Below are 22,243 nucleotides of genomic sequence, written 5' to 3' on the forward strand. Positions count from 1 at the left end.
AAAATATTTTTTTGTAGACCATTGTTATCCAAGTCAAATGAACCTGTGTCAAATGGAATTACCACACCAACCTTCATTGCCACCTATGCCTAAGGTTCCTTAAAAGATACAAGATGGGATGTAGCAAAAGTGGAGAGTGAAACTAAAAGAAGATTCAAGGTCTCTGGTGAAATTTTTAAGAACTAACATGGTGGGAAGATTCACCAAGGTATAGTAAGTCCAAATGCAATGAGCAAATTTAACCATGCAAAGAACTTGCTATCCCTCAGAAAGCCAACTCTTAGTACGGTTTGTACGTCAATGGAGGAACAGGGCCAGGAGGCAAACCACAGAGTCCTGGACCTCTTTGCTGAATTTACTCAGAGTTGAAGAAGAGATGCTGAATCTGAAGTCATAGAGGATTTCGAAATTAAGCCATGGTCAAATTTATCATTGATGGATACAATTGAATGAAGACATATATTAATGGATAGCACCCTGCAAGGAAATGCTACTGAGAAAATGAATACCATGGTACAGGTTGTGTGTCAGGCATGTGGTGATACTTTGGCTTGAAGGAATTGGCTTGAAGGGAGGCAAGATAATCAGGCTATTGGCAGGTCCCAGTGGGAGGCAATAATTCAGAAAGAGCTAAAGATGCTCAAGAAAAAGTGGCAGAAAGCAGATGATCCAGAAAAGTAAGCCCTGAACCAGCTAAGCTCTAAGGTAGGGCATGAGACCACCCAGCCCCCACTAGGCATTCTGCCTAACATAAATGATCTCAATCAGTCCTCATGGTTTTCAGGCTTCACATGGAGGAATTTGATGATGATGGCCGTGTTGACATCTGACCTTCAACCCAACAATGTAAGGACTGCACATTGTCCTGATCAGGTGGTGGTGGTGCAGATTGCCACCACAGATAACTGGAATAAAGAACAGCAGAGTAACTTGGGGTTAGTAGGGCAAAAGTGGAAAAAGCTCAAGCAAGATCTACACCAGGACTATCGGGCACCACATATAAGACCTACAAGAACTGTCTACAGGTTCTGAGGTGGATATCTAAGCTGTTGTAGCCAAGCTGCCAGTGTCCAAAGCTGAGATTCCTACTTTTTCTTCCAGAGGGCTGCTTTGTTCCCAAAGAACTGACTTTAGCAGGACTGACCACTTCTGAGAAATCTCACTGCTTGAAGTCAAAAGGAAAATATTCTGTTTCATTATTGCCAAAAGATAAATAATTTATCAACAGCTGAGTCCTCACAGCACATTGTGTTGAACATCTATGAATGTCTCAAGGAAGGGACATGTTGGAGGAAGTCAAAAATGAAACCATATTACTTTTTTTGAAGAGAAATTATTAATAAGGTAATGAAATACCAATTAATGCAAAGTAATGTATCTGATTTTATAATGAGGATTCTAACAGAGGTTGTTACTTCACCATTTATTGTGATTGACACTGAAAGTGAAGCTTCTCTTTGTAGTTGCAGCAGCTCGGTTTCCACCAAATGTGTTAAGACTGTCGGACAACATGAGCACAACCTCCTGTGACTTCACCCCTGCCGGCTCCCATATCCACTGGAGAACTTTAATGGGCTCCAGACTGATCAGGAGAAGACACAGTCATTGAGTTGACATGTCCCTAAAATGTTTTCTTGTTTTCTTATTCGGGGTTCACAACTGGAGTTCACCTCCTGAGTCTTTTGTTAAGTTTCTAAAAGCTCAGATGTTTGTGGACCTTCACATGGAGATCATGTCCTTTAAGTGTTCAAATGAGTGGCACACCTAAGTCTGATGTCTCCGTACTCAGTTCTTGTTTGTTTTTTTTTTGTTTCCACAGTCCTAGCCTGCTGAGAGGTCACCTGAACTTTGGTGAAAGGAGCCTTTAGAAGAGACAAACAGTCGTTTTAAACCACAAAACCTAAAGATGAGTGAAGACGGCTTGTGTGAGAAGTTTGTGTCAATGATCTCCAGGAAAAGAAGATCTGATGAAGACATCAACGCTCTCTCTGGTGAGAAAAACCTGGTGACTTTCTCCTTGAATTTCATCCAGAACAGTTTTAAAGCAACAGACTTTATTTAAAAAGCAAATTCCTTGTGTGTTTTATTATTTTTTTTAACATTTTATTTGCTTTGTGAATGTTGAGTGTGTGGACTGTCAGCTTCTATCACTCACTGTGTTGGAATTTTGCTGTTTGTTTTTTAATCTTTGTGAGTTCACGTCTGATTGTCACTGAGCAGTGCTTTTACAACTCCATAGTTGAATGTTGTTTAAATGTTTCATATGTGCTGTTAACAGTAAGTTCATGTCATATTAGTTAGCTCTTTTATTATCACTCTTTTACTTTTCTGCTTTTGGTGCTTCTGCAGCGCTCCTTAAAAGACACACATGAAACACCACAGCTTTCAGATGAGAGCGACCTTTAAAAACACAGCCCTTCACAAAAGTAGGCCTCAGTGTGAGTTCAGTGTGACGCCGTCAAAGAGGGTCCAGAGTCGGGGGGCTTTGTGCTGCCTCTTTCTACGAGTAATCCACATAAGAAGAGCACAGCATATCAAGCAAGATTACTCAGACATTTTAAAGTACTCTTGTTCAGTTTTCTTTACACCTGCTCTGTTTCTTTTTGCTTTACCTGTCCATCTCTCTTTTCTATAAAATAAGGGGCAACTTTTCTTAGTTTACAAATGAAGCAACTGATCTCACTACAAGAAATGCCGCACTGTAAAGACTTTAAAATGTTGTTTACTGATCTTTAGGATATTACAGGTCATTCTGAAGATGTTTATTCAGAGTATCGTATAAAAAATATATAAAGTGAATTGGAGTGTTTATCGTGAAACTGCTAAGAGTAGAATACGGTTACAGCCATAGATAGATGAGAAATAAAATAAAAAAAATAATCACAAAAAACACACCTGTTATGAGTGTGGTGGGCTGACTGGTGAGTGTGGTGGGCTGACCAGTGAGTGTGCTGGACCCGACTTCAGTTGAGTGTAATGTCTGACAGCAGATGGTAAAGGTATGACATACAGAAGAAAGCTAAACACACTCTCAAAAATGTAACGCAGCCGAACTAAAGATTAGTAATTTAAATTCTGAAAGCCTTCATTTGAATACCCTTAGCAAGTCAGGGAGAGTTACAAGACCCTTTCATGACATCCGCAGTGACTCAGTCAGACTGCTCTGAGAGTCACCCTGTTGTAGGCCTGGACTCTTCTGTGTATCTATGACAGCTGACAATCAATGAGCTCTCCTCCACAAGTAAATGGCATACAATGAGACTGCAAGTAAAGAAGAAAAGAGAGGCTTGTCTTGTGCTTATCATACTAGCAAAGAATGGAGAAAACAAAAAGAAAGGACTGAGATTGCTGCAGAACTTGCCATACTAAGACACCAGGCATCATGTCATTGACTGTCAGAATGTGGCACATGTCGATCGCAATACTTTGGAAATGAGAAACTGTGCTGAAATATATTTGAATTGTGTATTTTGCTATCACCCTGCAATGTCCTGCTCAAGGTGACGAGATCCAACAACTGCAGTCATTAGGCTTGACTTCCCTCCTGACTACTTGTGTGGTGATCCCCAGCTTTAGAAGAGGATTATTTTGGATATAATATGTGTGTGTGTGTTTGTGTTTGTGTTTGTGAGCATGTGTGTGTGTGTGGTGTAATAACCAGATGAGACACTCATAAAGGTTTGGGGTTTTAGCCCCGTATACTGCAACAAAATCACATCAATTGTTTTACAAAACAAAAAAATCATTGAAAGGTAGGAAGACGGACAGTTTATAAGGAAGGACCGGACATTAGAACGTGGAATGCTGGGAGAGTCGTGATGGTGTATGGGAGTCTGACGTCATAAATGGGGAAGCAGAGGGAAGAAGGGAACCCAGGAGTGTGCATCTCTTTAAGTCATCTGAGCGGTCTTTACAACAGCGGTGTCTCGGTCTTTCTGAAGAAACAAAGAGAGAGAGGTTAGCACGCTGTCATTGTCTCCCAGCAGGACTTGTCGCAGTGCAGATTGGGTCCTTAAGCTGCTCCCCAATCGCTCATGCATGACAGTAGAAATATATATATATATATATATATATATATATATATATATATATATATATATATATATATATATATATATATATATATGACCAAAATATGTGTGTGTAAGTGTGAAAAAGGTTTGTGGACCACCGAGGTAATCCTGTATACTTGAAACAGTTGTCAGAAAGCTACATGTATAGAATGGAAATGAGTTATAAAAATAAATATTGTGGTTAGGAGGAGGTGGCACACCTGTGTTGAAGCAGAGAACTGGAGGGACTCACCTGGATGAACCTTCAGAAAGACACTGTGCACTTAAGTGGTATTGAAGGGCACTCCGGTCGAGACAGCTTATGGGTTATGGTCAGACATTAGCACAAGGTGAGTGCTCAAAACTGTTTACCATTGCCAACAGAATTCTCAATGTCCGGCAGTTCAGAGCACCTTGTAGATTAAGCTGTCATCTCTGATACCTGACACCCTCAGCAGGACTGGAGACCCAGTGAGTCTCCTCTAACTGAACTACCAGCAACGTGTTCAGCTCTGTTACCATCCCAACACTGAAGCAGGAGACCTCCTTGAGCAGATGGGTAAGCTCCTGGCCAAACTCGGAGTGAATCCAATTGTCATTGTCACAAAAATGTTCAGTGGGTCTTGCATGTACTTCAAAATAAGTAATAAAAGGATAACAGAAGGTGAACTCATTGGTTCGGAGGAAATGTTTAGAATAGAAATAGTTGAAAAGACCCACCAGTTCAGCTGTCCTGAATCCCCCCGTACACTACAGAAGGCAGATGGCTGTAGGACAAACTAGGATATTGTTCACCTTTAAAAAATAATTTCAATATTTTTCAAGTCAAATTTATTTCTTCACAGTCATTGTGTATCTTAGTTTGCCACATGAAATTGCACTCTAAATTGAAGCATATTTAATAAACCTGAATAAATACGTAGCCTGTTCTTGCCTTTTATAATGGAGGTGAAGAGTACTGGTGTCCTAAAGTGAAAACAAACCCCTAAAACTTACCGAATATGTCCACTTTGAAGTGCAAAGGTGTCAGTTTAAGCAAACATACCTTTTCCATTTCTGAAGAATGATGAGCGTCACAACACCCCACTATAGCCCTTTGGGGGAGTTGTTAACTTTAATGCAATTGCTCCTTAGTTGGAATAAGTTCTTTTAAATTGCGGCATTTTAAGTAACCAGAAACTATATAGATATAATGTAAAAGGCGATATCCCTCCCATAGTGATATGGCGGTAAAAATCACATAAGAGAAAAAATAACAGCTTTCTTTAATGATGATTTATGTGACATAACAGACGAAAGGAAGCCATGACAACATTTTATGTATAGTTTGTCATTTTCATCACTGCGCTGAAAGGATTTTCTGGACTAATGACATAATCTTCCGTCCATCGGCTTCCAAGTGTCTTGGCAGCAGTCCAAGCCTTATATATTGTCTTCTCCATGTGCAGGCTCTCTCTGGTCTCCAAACAAGGAAAGGAAAGGACTCAACCCCACCTCCAAAAATACAGGAATAGCACAATGCCTACCCTCGCAGTTGTCCTCTCATTCTCCAAACTGCTAGACTAGTGGTTTCTAAATGCAGCCTAGCCCCTGTGTGCCAAACTTGGCCTGCACATGTGAATAAATCCATAAAACAATTTTCACAGAGCATAGTGACATTAAACTTACATTCATGTTACAGGTGCCTTGACAGGATGGGGTACTGGGCCTACTGTCGTGGGCTATTCTGTCCTTGTGCAATTGGAGTGAAACATTGGTCTGCATTGCTGGCAGTAAATCCTACTCAATCCTGGTGTGTGTGACTCCCAAAGGGCTGCCATTTGTCACCAAATTTAGTGTCATAATTTTTATGGACAGAATTTCTAGGTTCAGCCAAGGATAGAATTGTGTCCAGTTCAATGATCTCAGGATTACATCTCTGTTTTTTGAAGATTATGTGGTCTTGCTGGCATCATTGTGCTGTGACCTCGGGTGTTCACAGGAGTTGATTGCAGTCAAGTGTGAAGCGGTCAGGATGAGGATCAGCACCTCCAAGTCTGAGGTCATGATTCTCAGCTGGAACAGGGTGGAGTGCTGTCTCCAGTTTGGGGATGAGGTGCTGCCTCAAGTGGAGGAGTTTAAGTATCTCAGGGTCTTGTTCACAAGTGAGGAAAGAAGGAATCTGGAAATTGACAGGTGGATCAGAGTGGTGTCTACAGTTATGTAGATGTTGTACCGGTGAGACATATTGAAAAGAGAGCTGATGTGAAAAGCAGAGCTCACAGAAAACTGGTGGATCTACATTCCTGTCTTTACCTCTGGTCACAAGTTTTACATAGTGAATGAAAGAACTAGACTGTAGATACAAATGGCAGAAATGATTTTGTTTTGCAGAGTGTCTGAGCTCACTTATAGAGAGAGGGTGGAGACATTTAGGAGGATCTCATAGTAGAACTGCTGCTCCTCCACATTCAAAAGAGCAGGTTGTGATGGTTCAGGCATCTGATTAGGACACCTCTTGGACTCCATTTTTGGGAAGCTGTTTCAGGCATGCCCAACTAGGAGGAGACCTCAGGGCAAACCCAGGACATGCTGGACAGATTATATCTCTCATCTGGCCCAGGAACCTCACAGTGTCCTCCTAGAAGAGTTTGAGGAGGCAGCACAGAAAAGAGATGATTCAGCATTTTTGCCCAGACTACTGTTCCCTTGACCTAGACCCAGATAAGTGGCAGAAAATGGATGGATGAATGGACAACAAAAGCATACTGGAAATACAATTTTTATTATTAGAGATTTCTGATACTGTTTTGTCAAAGTAGAGATACATTTCTTGCTCAGGTAGCAGCGGTGGCCCATCCTCATGCAATCACAACCCCAACAACACCCACGTTCTTGCTCCCTCTACTTCCCATGTATGTTGTACTTGTTTTCCTGCAATTCTGTTTCTTCTGTGGTTATGTTCTGCCATGGCTTTGAATAACACACAGATATCCACTAAAATGATATTTTTTCCCTAATTTCCTTTTTTTTTCCTAAACTGTACTTACTTCTTTGCTGATTACATTCTGTGTTGTTATTTTTCATAGCTAGCAGATTGAGATTCTCAGTGGGCTGCATGATGAAAAGTGCTTATAAGACTTTCATCGTATTTTATACACATAACAATAAACTTATTACATTAAATTTCATTTAAAAAAATCAACATATTCCTGAAAGAGCGAAGCTGCATGCATATCACATCACATACGATAAAATAAAAAATATTCTGAAAATGAAAAGGGTAGATTGTACGATACAGCCCAGTCATGATTAAACAATTATCAATAAAACATGATAAGTCACTCTTGATCTGGATATAATCATAGAAAAGCAAACAACACTTTGTAGTCACACATGTGCACATGGGAAATGGTTTCTCTCTTATATAATGTTGTTTCTTATCCAAACCAGGGGTTGGCACTGTCATTTAATGCTTTCTCCCTTTGTCCCTCTGCAGACCAACCAAAGAATCCTCCCAGTGCAGTCACTTCAGGGCTACAAGTCCTGCCTACAAGTGACATCACTTTTGCCTCCCAGAACCCTCCTCCTCATGATCTCATTTCCAGTCCATGAATTCCCAGTTCTTCCTGTCTGCTTCATATAAATAGAACAGCCTTCCCAATGTTAGTTCAGTTGTGGACTCCGATCTGTTAAAACATGTTTTCTTTTTGCCTCTTCTTATTTTTGGTATTTTTATATATATATATATATATGGCCTCAACTTGTTGTTTGTAAAATCATGGAAATGGCGGTGCACATATGCCTGATGCTTATTCCTCCCTGTACAAAGAACGGCACTGTGCTCTGAGCAAACCTTCATCACACACCAAACATACTGTATAACTTGTTAAAAAATAAAAATGCATTATCTGTATCTTTCATGAATCAATAACAGAAAGCACTCCAACTTTCAAATCAGTTCATTATCAGTTAATTATCAATCAAATCAAATCAGTTGATTACAAACTGCCTGAAGGGCCCTGAGTTGCCTTGAAAGCCTGCATAGTGTAATCTGTTCAGTTAGCCAATTAAAGGGGTCATTTTGCTTGACTTCTCATTGCATTCCTAATGGCTGACATGATACAACACCCTACTAAATCAGTTAACTAAGTTGCATCTGAATGTTACACTATGCATACTGAAATAAGCACCAAGATGGAAAGACGAGACAAACACAGAATGTGAGTTAAGGACAGTAATGTGAGTGTTTATTTTACAACAAATCTTAGTATTCTAACTTCTAAAAATAAGAAAGTGTTAATTTTACCACAATTAACCTTCCTCTTGTGTTAGCTTTCTGTTATCATCTCTTATGTTAACGGGTCGGTTTTGACCCGTGTATTAAATCAGCTATAAAATACACTAAAAACAATAAGCTATCATCCAATTTGTTTCTCATCTCTTGGTTACCTTGTTAGGCTTCCTTATCCATGAGAATGTTGGTTTTAATACTTTTGGTGTGGGCCTCTGGGCCTTTTTTTGTCAGTATACCCCTTGATTTCAATTTTAAAAAATGGTAAAATGAACCTCAAGAGAATCATATTAATAAATAAAAGGTTCTTGTGTTACCTGACTAATACTGAGGGGTATAGAACACATCTCTTAAATAAATTTGTTTTATTTATTTTTTCATTTTAATATTAATAACTAAAGTGACATCTATGGTGTTACCGGTCAATTTCGACCCATAGATATTTACATCAAGAAAAGGCAAAAAAATATTTTTTTCAGGAATAGAACTTTAATATAAACTGAAAAAAATGAAAAGCAGAACAGGTCATGACCCAAAATATATATTTGCATGGTCAAATAAACAAAAACCAATCAAGAAAATCAAACAAATAAAAATCAATTACAAGTTCCAAAACTAATACAAAGCTAAATCAGAGTAAAAACCTCTGTGTACAAGAACACGCTTGTGTATGTGTGTGTTTAGTGACACTTTTTGAGTGTTCTTTGCAGAGATATTTCTTGCAGTTGAAACACAATACATTTGTCTTTCTGTCCTTACGGCTTGGGCAGACCTGACACCTCTTTCTTTTCGAATCAGGCGGCCTGACTGGGGTTGTTGCTGTTTCGGTTGGCAGGGCTGGCTGAGGAGGATGCTGATGCAGATTCTCTCTGTGTTGCTGATGGTGAGGATGGAGTGCTGGGTGAGCTCTGCAGCGTCTGGGTCTCGGGGCACCCGTTCCCTTCGCCTAATGTGTGGCTTGACAAGGGAATTTCCCAACTCCTCAAGAAACAGTCTCCGCTTGTTTTTTTGGTTGAGTTCCACCCTTGGTGGATGTGGCTCCACAACACAAATGCATTATATGCAGACACATCAAGGATGTTGTAAAACACAACCATTGGCCATCTTCTGGTCATTCGCTGGCATGTGTATGTGGCTGTCAGCTTGTCCAGGTTGTCCACTCCTCCTTTGTTTTTGTTATAGTCGTGGATAATTGTCGGCTTTTTGTCACTTCCTGATGATACAGCTGCGTCTTTGTGAAGAGTAGACATGAGTATCACATTCCGGTTTCTTTTTGGACAATATGAGACAACAGTGGTGGTGTCTGTAAAAGCAAACTTTGAGGAAAGTGGAGCCCTGCCCTTCACCTACAAGATTTCAGCAGGCAACTCAGATTTATTTTTCTTCACTGTTCCCACCATGGTAAGTTTCCTCTTGAGAAGTTCTTGTCCGAGGTCATAGCTGGTAAAAAAATTGTCACAAGTGATATTGTGACCCTGCAGTCCAGTGGTCATATCGAGGACCACATGTTTTCCTTGGTTTTTCTCAGGGATGCCACTCGCAGCTTTACCTGTGTAAATCTGTAGATTCCAGGCATAGCTGGTTCTTGCGTCACAGGCTGCCCAGATTTTTATGCCGTATTTCCCAGGCTTACTGGGTATGTATTGCCGGAAGGGGCATTTTCCTCGAAAAGGGACAAGACGTTCATCCACTGTCACCTCTGGCCCTGGGTTGAACATCAGCGGAAGGAGCTGCACCCATCTCTCCCAGACATCCCTGATGGGACCAAGCTTGTCAGATCTCACTCTGGTCTTTCTGTTGTCAAATCTGAGGACTCTTGATATCATTTGAAATGTCTGAAGTGACATTGTTGCCCGGAAAATATTTCTGCCTGTTGATGCGTCCCATAGACTATCAATGGCCTCATTGCAGGATCTGTACACTCCAGCAAGAAGAACACCAATGAAAGCATCCAGGTATTCCTCATCAATGTCTTTCCACATGTCGCCATGGACTTTTTTTCCTTCAAGGTTCGTCATAGTAATGATGATTCTTTTTAGTGACAATGGCATAAATAGCTCAAAACATGTTTTGATGTCACTGACTCTGGTCAGAGCAAACCTTGTGATTCCAGGGGTCATTTTGATGACATTTGCAGCAGCTGCCCGGCCATGTACATCATGAGGTACTGAGCTCCAAAAGATCTTACCATTTTTGGACTTGAATCTTTCAGCAGGAGCAGCTTCAGCACCAGTGACCTCCTCATCCGACTCATCAGATGTGTCTGTGTCTTCTGGATGATACTCCACATTGTCTTCCTCCTCAGAAACCTGCTCATCTGAATCGCTATGCTGCTCTGTGTCCTCTCCTTCATTTTCACCAAAAATATGATCCAGAACTTGGCTCACTGTAAATCTTCTTTTCATTTTTGCATGCTGCAAATTGTAAATGTGCACTCTGCAAGTCAAATGGCCACTCAAATGAGTGAATTCACCTCACATGTCTGGACAGGCCCGTCTTTGTGCAGGTCTACTGGAAAGCCACGCAAAATGAGAAAGCTCACATGATTAGGAGAGGAGCTGGTGGTCAGTGTGTCAGCTGACAGTGCACTTAGGATTTCAGTTTTGGCTCGAATTATTGCTTTATCATCGTATTATCATAACTGGGTTGAAACCGACCCTAACAACACAAAGGTCATAATTTCAACCAGAGCATTTTATAATTTAGTAAAAATATTTTTTTTTTGGTTTTTTTTGTTGAAATAGAGGTTCCTGACAAAGTCAAAAAGCCTTGATGCAATAAACAAATTTATGTGATTCTTGTATGCATTTAAAATTTAAAACGGGTCGGTGTAGACCCTAACACAAGAGGAACACATAGAGAAACAGACTTAAAAATATAAGATTTTCTGCTATTTAGATGTTTTTAATGGTATTTGTGTCATTTTTGTATGATGATGGCTGAGTTACTAGCTGATTTAGATATCCTGGAGCCGACATTACAGAGACCATCAAAGATGAGTGGCTCGATCTCAGTTCAGTTATGGGTTTGGGACAGTCGGGTACAGAAAATGGATGGATAGATGAATAAACTAACATCACAGTGCAACTGACTTGACATTGAAAAGTGTAATGAAAATGATTTTCTGTTCACTTCACTTCACTGCTGCTTACAATACCTAAAATGCCAACACCACAATAGTCTAAGCGTGATTTACAGATGGTCAAATTCTTGCCTAACTTTAACGCAACTTCCACATCAAGTTTGTGTTTTTTAAATTACAAATTCTGCTTAAAAAATGGCTTACGAACGTTACCAGGCCCAGCAGTTTGTTGGTTTTCCTTCTACAAGTCACAATGAATCCGAAAACACGAGAGAGAGAGACAGAGACTCCATTTGACTCCCAGACACCATTACCTTTAAATGATCTTCTAGTTTATTACTAATATAAATGTGCAGCTAAGTAAAACTGCACCGCTAAAAGGTGAGAGAGGCAGTCTTATTAGTGCCCATCAGTCCCTCATATGCAGGATTCATTAAGTCAACTGCTTAGAGAACAACAAGACAACTTTAAAAATCACCTAACATACAAAAGGGGCACTGTGGCCAGTTGTCTAAAGAATGGGGGGTTTGTTCTTCAAGAAGTTCAAACTTATTATGAAAATGACCCCAAAAGCCAACTCTGCCAATTGTGTCTCATCTTCACCACTGCTGTGTGTGCATTTTGATTGGCTGAGAGATGACATGAAAAATAAGAGGCCAAGCTGGTTGGATGCATCAACATCACATGACATTGAATTGCCACTCACCTCACTCTTCAAATGTGGAAACAGCTGACCATCAGCACCTCAGTAATTGGATATAAACTGACAGGCAGATCCTATGGAAGTCGCTATTTCAGTTTATTTTGTCTGTCGCTCATCGTGGAGTGCAGGCTCAGAGTGCTGTAACGAGTTCACAGGTAAAACACAATTACAAACTTCACAAATCATAATGCACACACAAACACTGATGAAAGTTGGGGTGTTAAAGTTGGAAAAAAAAATTACTGCTGGAACAAAAGTTGGTTGTGATGTGCACCAATAGCTCCACTCCACTGTAGGACAAGTTGGCATTGTCCCATTTGGCTTGGCATTCTGTGGCACACAAGGCCTGATAATTCATCAGAATAAGAAGAGGAACAGAAAGCCGACTGCACTACCACCACCTGATCAGTAAAATGAGGGGCAAAACTGCGACTCTACCAACATTGTGGTCATCTGAGAGTGAAGACAAAAGTCAAGGATCAGCTGACATGTCTGTGGAGATGCCTTCACACAACAAAGGAACCCAAAAGGACATTCATGTTTTAGGCCTGAAACCCCAATCTGAACTCTGGTTAAATCTGATAGATAAAATAAAGCACTGGATCAGTAACTAGAAAGGATTTTGATTCAATTTGATCACCAGAGGCTGTTGTTTCCTTTAAAGTCAGGTATGAGCATTTCTTTTAGAGCAGGAAGCTGACTACACTATGGTGACCAAGACCGCTGTGATCTCTGAGGTTTCGAGATCAGAGCTCATTCAGTGTGTCAAAGATCCACTCCTCCAAACCTGAGCTTTGTGGTCAGTGATTGAGAGCCTTCTTAATCATCTTGTTGAATTGGTGGTCCTCTCTTGAAGTGATATTACTAACCGATCACATCACACTGGCCATCACAGTGTTGTAGAACATGTAAAGGATGTCACTACTCATATTAATGGAGCAGAGTCTGTTCAGTAAAAAAGGGGTTTTCTCTGCCCTTTCTTATACACAGCAGCTCCACTGTGTTATGAGACCAGTTCAGCCTGTCATTGATGTTATTCTGTCATATTTACTGTGTGAATAGATGAGCCCACTAGTTAGGACTGATTCTCATCCCTGAGCCTCCAACCTGCATCTCTGAATTTTCATCTTTTCTCTTTCCATTTCAGGTTTAACACACAAGTTTCCTAGAGTAATATAAACCTTCTCTCATGAGGACCTCCTCAAGATAACCGAGTACTACAAGCCCTACCTGGCTTATGTGATTGACTATGACATCACGAGTATCCTGCAGAACCTGGCCACCAAGAACATCCTCACCAACGATGAGGCCAAGGTAGGTGGGTCTCCCTGTCAGTACAAGGCACAGAGAACTTAGCAGAGATGGTGAGCTCAGGGGAATCATCTGAGACAGCCTGACTCTCCATAGCAGGTCTTTCTGTTATTGTGAGGTCATCAGACCCTGCTGACCACTCTGCTCTGCTCCCCCAATGGTCTTTTTTAAACTAGCCCTCTGGTCACCCACTTGTCTTTCAGAGATTCAAAGCCAAAGAAGAGTGTCAGGGGCGGGCAGGTGTGGAGTCTTTCATCAGTGACATAATGAAGATGAAGAGTGGGGTGCTGGTGGGCATGTGGGAGGCGCTGGCTGAAGAATTTGTGAGATTTCCATCACCAAACCTGACAAGAATACTGAAGGAGGTGACAGAGGGCGGTGAGTTAATGGGGTCTTGAGAGAGAGCAAAACAAAGAATGTGTAGAAATCACAAAAGGAGACAAAGTGAGAATCACAGGAACACAAAACACAACCTTACTGTCTGTAAGCCACTGGACACACATGGCTGTCAGGTCCGTCACTTACACCAAGACGCCTGATTGTTGGCCATCAATGCCAACACATCCTCCGGTTCCCCTCAATTTCTCTTTTAAGTTTTTATTAAAGTCTTCAAAGGGGTCAGTGGTCCTACCATATTTTTAGTAACTGGTGTGCTACTGTCACCTATGTGCCACCTGTCATGACCGCACATTTGACTGGCATGTCGCCCTTTCTACACTTTATAAGCCTACACCTACAGCCCACCAGGATGATCAGTAATAATATTTTCTTTTTCTTTACTTTAACAGGAAGCCACAGATTCTGTTGTTTTTTGATGCCACTGATGTCGCTGTGTGTAAATGTTAGCTTTAGAAGCCCCCAGATGTCCACACTCATGCTCATCATGTTTGTTTTTTCAGACGTCTCCCCCTCAGATCCCCATGAAGCTTGTTGTTCTCCTGAGGTCTCAGTAAAGAGTTCCTGCTCTCCACTTTGTCTTCTGCTCTCCTCAGCATGATAAACAAACAATATGTCTGCTGTTCATAATACTGGCTGGTGTGTCATTTTCTTGGTCTTCTTTCCTGGACAGTTAGTTGCAGACTCCCAGTATGGTCACACATTGGTGATTTGGTGTTTACTTTTAGACGTTAAGTCTTCATTGTGGCCAGACAAAGTGCACCTTCGTTTTTGATATTTTTCTGGTTGTATACCTCACTGTGTACTTCTGTATACTTTTGTTAATCTTCCCCTTTCCTACTGTAACTGGCTCTTCTTGTTGTCTCACCAGGACCAGACCTTTTGATGAACATTCAGGCCAGTCTCCAGCCCACTCCCATTGATGATGGTATTAAAGGTAAGCCACTGGACTTGTGTCTCCGGTCATCAGCTTCTCCAGGACTCTGATCCTCAGTTAGAACAATTGTGATGAGATCAGGCCATTCATCTCAAAAAGCCCACTAATCTTATTCCATATTTTTCAAAATAACTGTCAGCTTTCGAAGGGTCTTATAGTCCACACTTTTTCCTTGTGTCTGTTGTTCTCTTTCTGGAGAAAATGTTAACATCTGTGTGATCCATCTAATATATTAAAGTGCATCCACCATAGAAATTACTTTCATAACTCTAAAAACATAATTTATGACATCTTCATCTACCTCTGTTTAAGCTGAAAAGGTTCAACTCCCTCAGTCTGTCCTCATAGTGCAGACCTCTCAGTCCTGAATCAGACTTGTTGATCTTCTCTGGACTTTCTTTACCGCTGTAACAGACTTTATGTGCCCAAAGATCAAAACTGCACACAACACTCCAAATGAGGCGTCACCAGTGTGTCATAAAGCTTTAGTATAACCTAACGCGACTTGTGCTCCACATGGGGGCGCTATATATAACTTGGCATCCTGCTAGCCTTATTCATGGATTCTGTCCACTGTCTTGATGTAATAATAATGATCATTTTACTACAATTCCCAGGCCTTGCCAGTGTCTGATCATTTATTTTATATTAAAAAGAGCATCACCCCCAACACTGACCCCTGAGGGACACCACTGTTAATGTGATCAAGTTCTGATAAGGTTCCTCTCTTCACATCTCTTTGCTTCTTGTGTTTGAATCAATTCTGTACCCATAGACAGACTGTGCTTTTTATTCTTTTACACCTCTCTAGTCGTCTGCTTTTGTTGCTTCCTCTTATAATTTCACCTCACTAGTGAGACATGATCTCCTCATCTAAACCCACGCTGACTTTTCACTGGCACTCCTGTTCTTCACATGTCTCCCTTCCTGTTTACTTTTGCCACGTACAGAAATTCTCAGATGACTCCTTCATCACAGGCTGCATTACTAACAGAAATGAGTCGGAGTACAGGAGGCTTATGAAGGGCCTTGTTGTGTGGTAAAAGAAGAAACCGCATGTAGCTCAGATTATTTAAGACACAGAGTTACAAACAGTCACTCGTTACATCTATAAACTCCTGTCCTTGTCCTTCACTATTTGCAGGGTTAGCCCAGTTAACGTTCAGGTAATTCATGTCTCCCATGACTGTAAATTCCCCCTTTAAACTTGTCTTTTTAATATTCTAAAAGGATGTAAATTGAAATTATTGATGTCATTAGGTGGTCTGTAACACACTCCAAATATGAGGCCTTGACCCCTAATGCTGTCTCATCGTACCAAACATCCTCACTAAGCTGTGGCTCACCGTCAAATTGGAGAGGCCTTACATTTAAATTGTGACTTCACACCTTTGTAATCAACATCTTTCATGAAGAAGGGGCCTGAGTTTTCTCGTAAGCTTGCATATTGTAATCTTTCTAGTCAGCCTATAAAGGGGTATTTTTCTTAACTTCTCACTACTGCTATCTTCTTCTATAATACGCTACCGTGGTTGTTCGTTTGTCTGTCCAGGATTTTAAATCACCTTGTAGCTCGCAAACCGTTTGACTTATTGACCTGAAATTTGGTACACATATACTACGTGATGTCTACTATCCACTTTTGGGTGATGATTGACCTCCAAGGTTATTCCTCTTTTTATTTTTATTTTATTTTATTGTAGAATCAACTCTCAGCAGCAGCCAGCAGGGCAGCCGTGCGGCGTATGTGTACAGGTGCCGTTTTCAATTCCTACCACCTTTGCCGTCACTTCCCCTATCTCTTCATATCTTAAATCATTCTTGAGGCAGACTGAAGTGCCAGCTTAAGTGAAAAATTAAGGAAAACGTACTAAGTAATTGCAACACAAACACTAACTTAATCAGTTTTAACGTGAAAAGATGCCAACGAAAGAAGAGAAGAAGCGGACCGCTAGGGTGGAGAAAAGAAGAGCTGCTCGGGAATCAACAAGCGCATCAACCTCTGAGCAAAAGAATGGTAAACGTACAGAGAAAGAGAATGAAAACTAGGAATGCTTAAGTCAAGTGGATTTACTGCACGTTACTGGTAATATTATAAATGCAGTGGATTCCAGGCGTATTCAGACCCCTTCACTTTCTGCTCATTTTATTTTCTTGTAGATTTAATTTGAAATGGATAAATTGGCCATTTCTGCCCTTCATTGTACATTCAACAGTCCTTAACGAGAAAGTGACTTTTAGTGATTTTTAAAAGGTTTGCAAAAAAATAATCAAAATCAAAAACTTAAACCTTTCATTCCTAGAAGTCTTTAGACCCTCAGCTGTGACACACCAAATTGTGCTCAGGTGTCTCTTATTTGCTTTCATTCTTCTTGAGATGTTTCAAGAACTTGATTAGAGTCCACCTGTGGCCCCCTGAATTGATTGGACGGCCTTCAGAAAGGCACACATGTCTCTGTGTATAGAAGATTCAACAATTCACACTGCATATCAGGACAAAAAACAAGCAATAAAGTACAAGGAACTCTCTGTACAATCAAGTTGTGGTGAAACATGGAATGAAGCAAAGGGATAAAACCATTTGTAAAGCTACGAGTGTTCAGAGAAGCTCAGTTGCCACACTTACTGTGTAATGGAAGAAGTCTAAAAACACCTGGGGCCTCATGCATAACGCCGTGTGTAGAATTTGCACTAAAATATGGCGCACGGACAAAAGTGGAAATGTGCGTATGCACAAAAAAATGCAGATGCTTAAATCTGTGCGAATGCCAACTTGCATGTTCTTCCGCTACATAAATCCCGGTCAGTGTGAAAAGTAACGCATGTGCACGTGCCTGCTGCCCCACTCCAAACTCCTCGCAGAATTATGCCTCCTTGAATATGCAAATCAATATCAATAGCCCATAAGCTCAGCCTTCTGTGAAAAGACAATGGCAAAAGCATAGGAGGGAAATAGAAGAATTTCAGCGAATACCAAGTGGAGGCAAAGAAAAACGTACTATTTGTTGGTTTAAATAGTGATATAAACAACAAATTGAAATTGATCGAGTGACATAGAGTGGTGGAGAAACTTGAAAGGTCAAATTCATAAAGTCACACAGTGCCCGAAATAAAAAAGAAGTGGTCAGATATCGAAGTCGTCGTGAAAAGGCGAGTCTTAGCCCACTGTCTGAGTGTCATATGAAAGCTTATTAGGGTACAGAGGAAAAAAAAAATAGGGACAGAGTGGGGAAAAAAGCTCAAAATGTCAACTTTAATCTCGAAATTTCCACTTTAATCACGTAATTTATTTTGTTATTAAAGTAGAATGTCATAAACTTCATCTTTAAATCATTTAATTTACTATTTTCTCAGATCCCATCGTAACTAAATTAGCACAGTAAATACTTTGTTTTGTATTTGATCTTCTATGTCCTCTATGTGTGTGAATCACTACGTGTTTCGTAAACGGGCTTCCTCTTCCTCCGACAGGACACAGAATCCATTACATTTGTGAAATTACAGCTCTCTAAATAATTGAGATGTATACTTGATATAATTATCATGATGATAGGAGTTAAAGAATGTTATTAAACATGGGAACACAGTGGCACAGTGATAGTGACGAGCTGGTGTCCTGTCCAGTGATTGTTCCTGCCTCACACAAGATGCTTTTTTAATTTATTGCAGCAGTACTGTCTCTTTCAAATGTACTAACCTTCAATTCCTGTCCTTGCTTTTCTTTCTTCAAGTAACCAGTCGCCACACAATCAGCTCTGTAATAGACGTTAAGCCATCTGTAACCTTAGAACGGCGATTCTTCAAAACGTTTAAGGAACATTGAAATATCTTTGTAGTACTGTACACGTTTAATTATTCTGTCCATCTATCCTTCCAGTGTCGTGCCAGCCCCAGCAAGAATACAGTGCGAGGCAGGAACAATCCCTGAACTAGCTAGCACTGCGCCACCGTGTCCTCACATGTTTAATAATTAACAATACAGATTATTTAAATGATGTTAACATTTTATCTGTATAATGTAATAAACATATTTTGCTGCATTTCATCTTATAATGATATCATCATATGTAAATACATGCTTTATAAAGTGGCTCAGGCTGTGCAATATTATAACTGCATTGCAAGTTTACAGTGAGGTAATTGTCCTTATAAGTACAAACAGTTCTACAAGGAGCACTTGATGGACTGATTGAATGCGTTTAGAGTTCTTGGGATGAAACTGTTTCTGAACCGCGAGGTCTGAACAGGAAAGGCTCTGAAGCGTTTGCCATGTGAGAACAGTTCAATAGACAGCATGGCTGCGTGTGCTTGATGCTGTATAACGATAATTCTCTTTCTGATCAGCTGCTGTAGAGCTGTGATTCCACACTCAGATACAGTGATATAAATACTCTAAGTGGTGCATTGATAGAAACAACGCTAAAGCAGCTATGGTATTTGGAATACTTTGGCCATTCCGTAGACCATTATATTGTTACAGGTTAATTACAATCAGATGCCTTAAACTATTAAACAATATTTGGTTAATTTCAGTGCATTTGATAAGCCGCGTCAGGGATGTGGATCTAAAAATGAAAGGAAAACCACACTGGAACAAAAGCACTGTTTGACGATGGGTGCCGCCAGTTTGCAAAACCGAGCAGATAACTTGTGTACGCCAAGCATTTAGCTGGCATGAAAATGTATGTGGCTTTATGCCAAGTTTAGGTTTTATACACTTCTCGATTTGAATGTGGAAATGGGAGTACGCAACATTTTTGTTGCGTATGCACCATTTATACATGAGGCCCCAGGACTCTTCATGGAGACTTTTCTATCCATCCACAATGAGTAACTGGGCTGGAAGGGCCTTAGTCAAGGAGGTTACCAACAATCCAACAATCATTCTTAGAACTTCAGAAGTCTTCTGTTGAGATGGGAGAACCTGCCAGAAGGATAGCCATCTCAGCAGCACTCCATCAATCAGGATTATTTTGGAGATTTGCTAGATGAAAGCCCCTGTTAAGCAAAAGGCATAAAAACAACTCTGAGAGTGTGAGGAAAAAGAATCTCTGGTCTGGAGAGACAAAACCTGAACTCTCTGAGCAGAACTCCAAGCATTTTGTCTGGCAAAGACCAGGCACTGCTCATTAGCTGTCTTAAACAATCCTACGGTGAAGGTTGGTGGTGACAGCATCTTGCTATGGGGGTATAGGGACAGGGAGACTGGCCAGAATTGAGAGGATAAGGAATGCAGACAAATCCAGAGAGGCCAATGAAGAAAACCTGCTGTAGAGATCACTCCACCTGAGACTGGGGTGACATTTCAGTGCATAAAGTCCTCCAATACTACAGTGGTTTCTGGACAAGTTTCTGAGTGCCCTTGAGTGGGCCAACCAAACCTCAGTCTTACACCCCATAGAACATCTGTGGAGAGACCTGAAGATGGCAGTTTACAAACAGTTACCATCTAATCTAATGGAGTTTGAGAGGATCTACCAGGAATAATGGGATAAACTCAACAAATCCAGGTGTGCAAAGCTTATAAAGACTTAGCAAGAAGATTTGAAGCTGGAAATGCTGCCAAAGGGGCTCCTTCAATGTATTTAGTTAAGTGGCTAAACATTTGTATTAATGAGAGATTACACTTTTCTGAAAACATGTTTTCACTTTGTCACTATGAGTTATTCTGTGTTGATGGATAGGCAGAAATGTCAAATGTATCTATTTAAAATTAACTCTGTAACATAGTAAAATTTGCAGAAAGGGATGGAGTCAGAATACTTTCTCAGTCCACTGTTTGTTCAGTTACACAGAACTACTCATACAGTTTATTATTTTTTCATTGCATTTAAGGCCAGTGATTTAAATGTATTACTCGATTATCTTTGACTCTTTGAGTAGAAACCTCTCAATTGCTTCTGTATTTGTTTCTACACTGTTGTGGGTATCCATTTATGTGAAACCAGGCCTGTCCTAACCTCCCTGCTACCCTCTGCCCTCACGCTCATCTTTGAGTTATCTATACTAATAAAATGCAAAGCCCTCACTGACTGACTGACTGACTGACTGACTGACTGACTGACTGACTCACTCACTCACTCACTCACTCACTCACTCACTCACTCACTCACTCACTCACTCACTAATTCTCCAACTTCCAGTGTAGGTAGAAGGCTGAAATTTGGCAGGCTCATTCCTTACAGCTTACTTACAAAAGTTAGGCAGGTTTCATTTCGAAATTCTACGCGTAATGGTCATAACTGGAACCTCTTTTTTGTCCATATACTGTAATGGAAGGCAGCAAGATGGCCGTAGGAGACGGAGTTGCGTGTCTCGTCATCACGCCTCCCACGTAATCACGTGAACTGACTGTGAACTCAGTACGTAGAAAAGAAGGAGGAGCCCCAAAGAGCGCTGAAGAAAACACCCCAAAGAGCGTTGAAGAAAACATTCATTACACAATTGACAAGGCAGCGAAACAATAAGAAGCGACTGAGTGACGCATACAAGCATCTTCATAAGACACGAGGTATAAAAAAGCACGGTGTAAACCGTAAGTTTAAATTAAGTTTATAGAAACGCTCCCGCTGCCGTTTGCAATACCATATTCGCGAGATACAAATTTAATGAGAAGACACGAGGTATAAACGAGAGTCTGCATCACTTTGTAACAGAGTTAAAATTGCTGTAGCAAGAAACTTTTAACTGCCGGGTCTTAGCTAACATTAAATAAACCCGTGGACATCGCAGCATCACACAAGAGAGCGGCTCACGTGAAGTGACTGAACGCAGCAGGAGTGATCACTTCGATGAATCAAACCTGTTCAAAAAACACATTACACAATTGATAAGGTAGGAAAAGAATATGAAACAAAGCACGGTATAAACCGAAACTTTAAATTAAGTTTATAGAAACGCTCCCGCTGCCGTTTGCAATACCATATTCGCCCCTGCGAAGCGCGGGGATTTTGCTATATATATTAAACTATTTCAACCATTCTATGATCTGCTTCTCGCAACTGAAAGAGGGCACCGTGGCAGAAGTTAGCCGACTTGCTCACCAACCACAAGCGTTACCTGGTAGGTAACCACCCATACAATCAGATTGTGAATCAGACTATGAATGCCTGCAATGTAATTACCCCGATCTACATGCTGTCAAATGAACGAACCACACGCCGTGGCACAACGTTAGGGGCTTTGCCTCTAGCGCTGACGTCCGAGGATAGATTCCCGTAAGGGAGTGCAGTGAGTGTGTACACCTGATGAGCCCACAATTACGGCGAAACACGTGTCACGTACTATGCATCTTCAAAGCACGGTGTAAACCGTAAGTTTAAATTGAGTTTATAGAAACGCTCCCGCTGCCGTTTGCAATACCATATTCGATGACTTTGTAACAGAGTTAAAATTGCTGGAGTGAGAAACTTTTAACTGCCGGGTCATGTCGCGTGTTCTCGGGTAGGTACACCAAAAAATGTATACATTTATGCATGTAATGGGCAAA

The 22,243-nt window shown here is 40.7% G+C and overlaps 1 protein-coding gene across 1 annotated transcript in view; it reads left to right on the plus strand.

The window, feature by feature from the left end:
• Window positions 1-1,906: 1,906 nt before the first annotated feature.
• LOC114644889 (NACHT, LRR and PYD domains-containing protein 3-like) overlaps window positions 1,907-22,243 on the plus strand; it is a gene marked incomplete at its 3' end in the record, with an annotated part of 31,504 nt that continues 11,167 nt past the window's right edge. The window contains exons 1-4 of the mRNA XM_051921827.1: window positions 1,907-2,005; window positions 13,317-13,424; window positions 13,625-13,799; window positions 14,689-14,754. Of these exons, the coding sequence (XP_051777787.1) occupies window positions 1,907-2,005; window positions 13,317-13,424; window positions 13,625-13,799; window positions 14,689-14,754 (448 nt within the window). The remainder of the gene's footprint in view (window positions 2,006-13,316; window positions 13,425-13,624; window positions 13,800-14,688; window positions 14,755-22,243) is intronic.

Source organism: Erpetoichthys calabaricus (assembly GCF_900747795.2).
Source record: "Erpetoichthys calabaricus chromosome 1 unlocalized genomic scaffold, fErpCal1.3 SUPER_1_unloc_26, whole genome shotgun sequence".
NCBI lineage: Eukaryota > Metazoa > Chordata > Cladistia > Polypteriformes > Polypteridae > Erpetoichthys > Erpetoichthys calabaricus.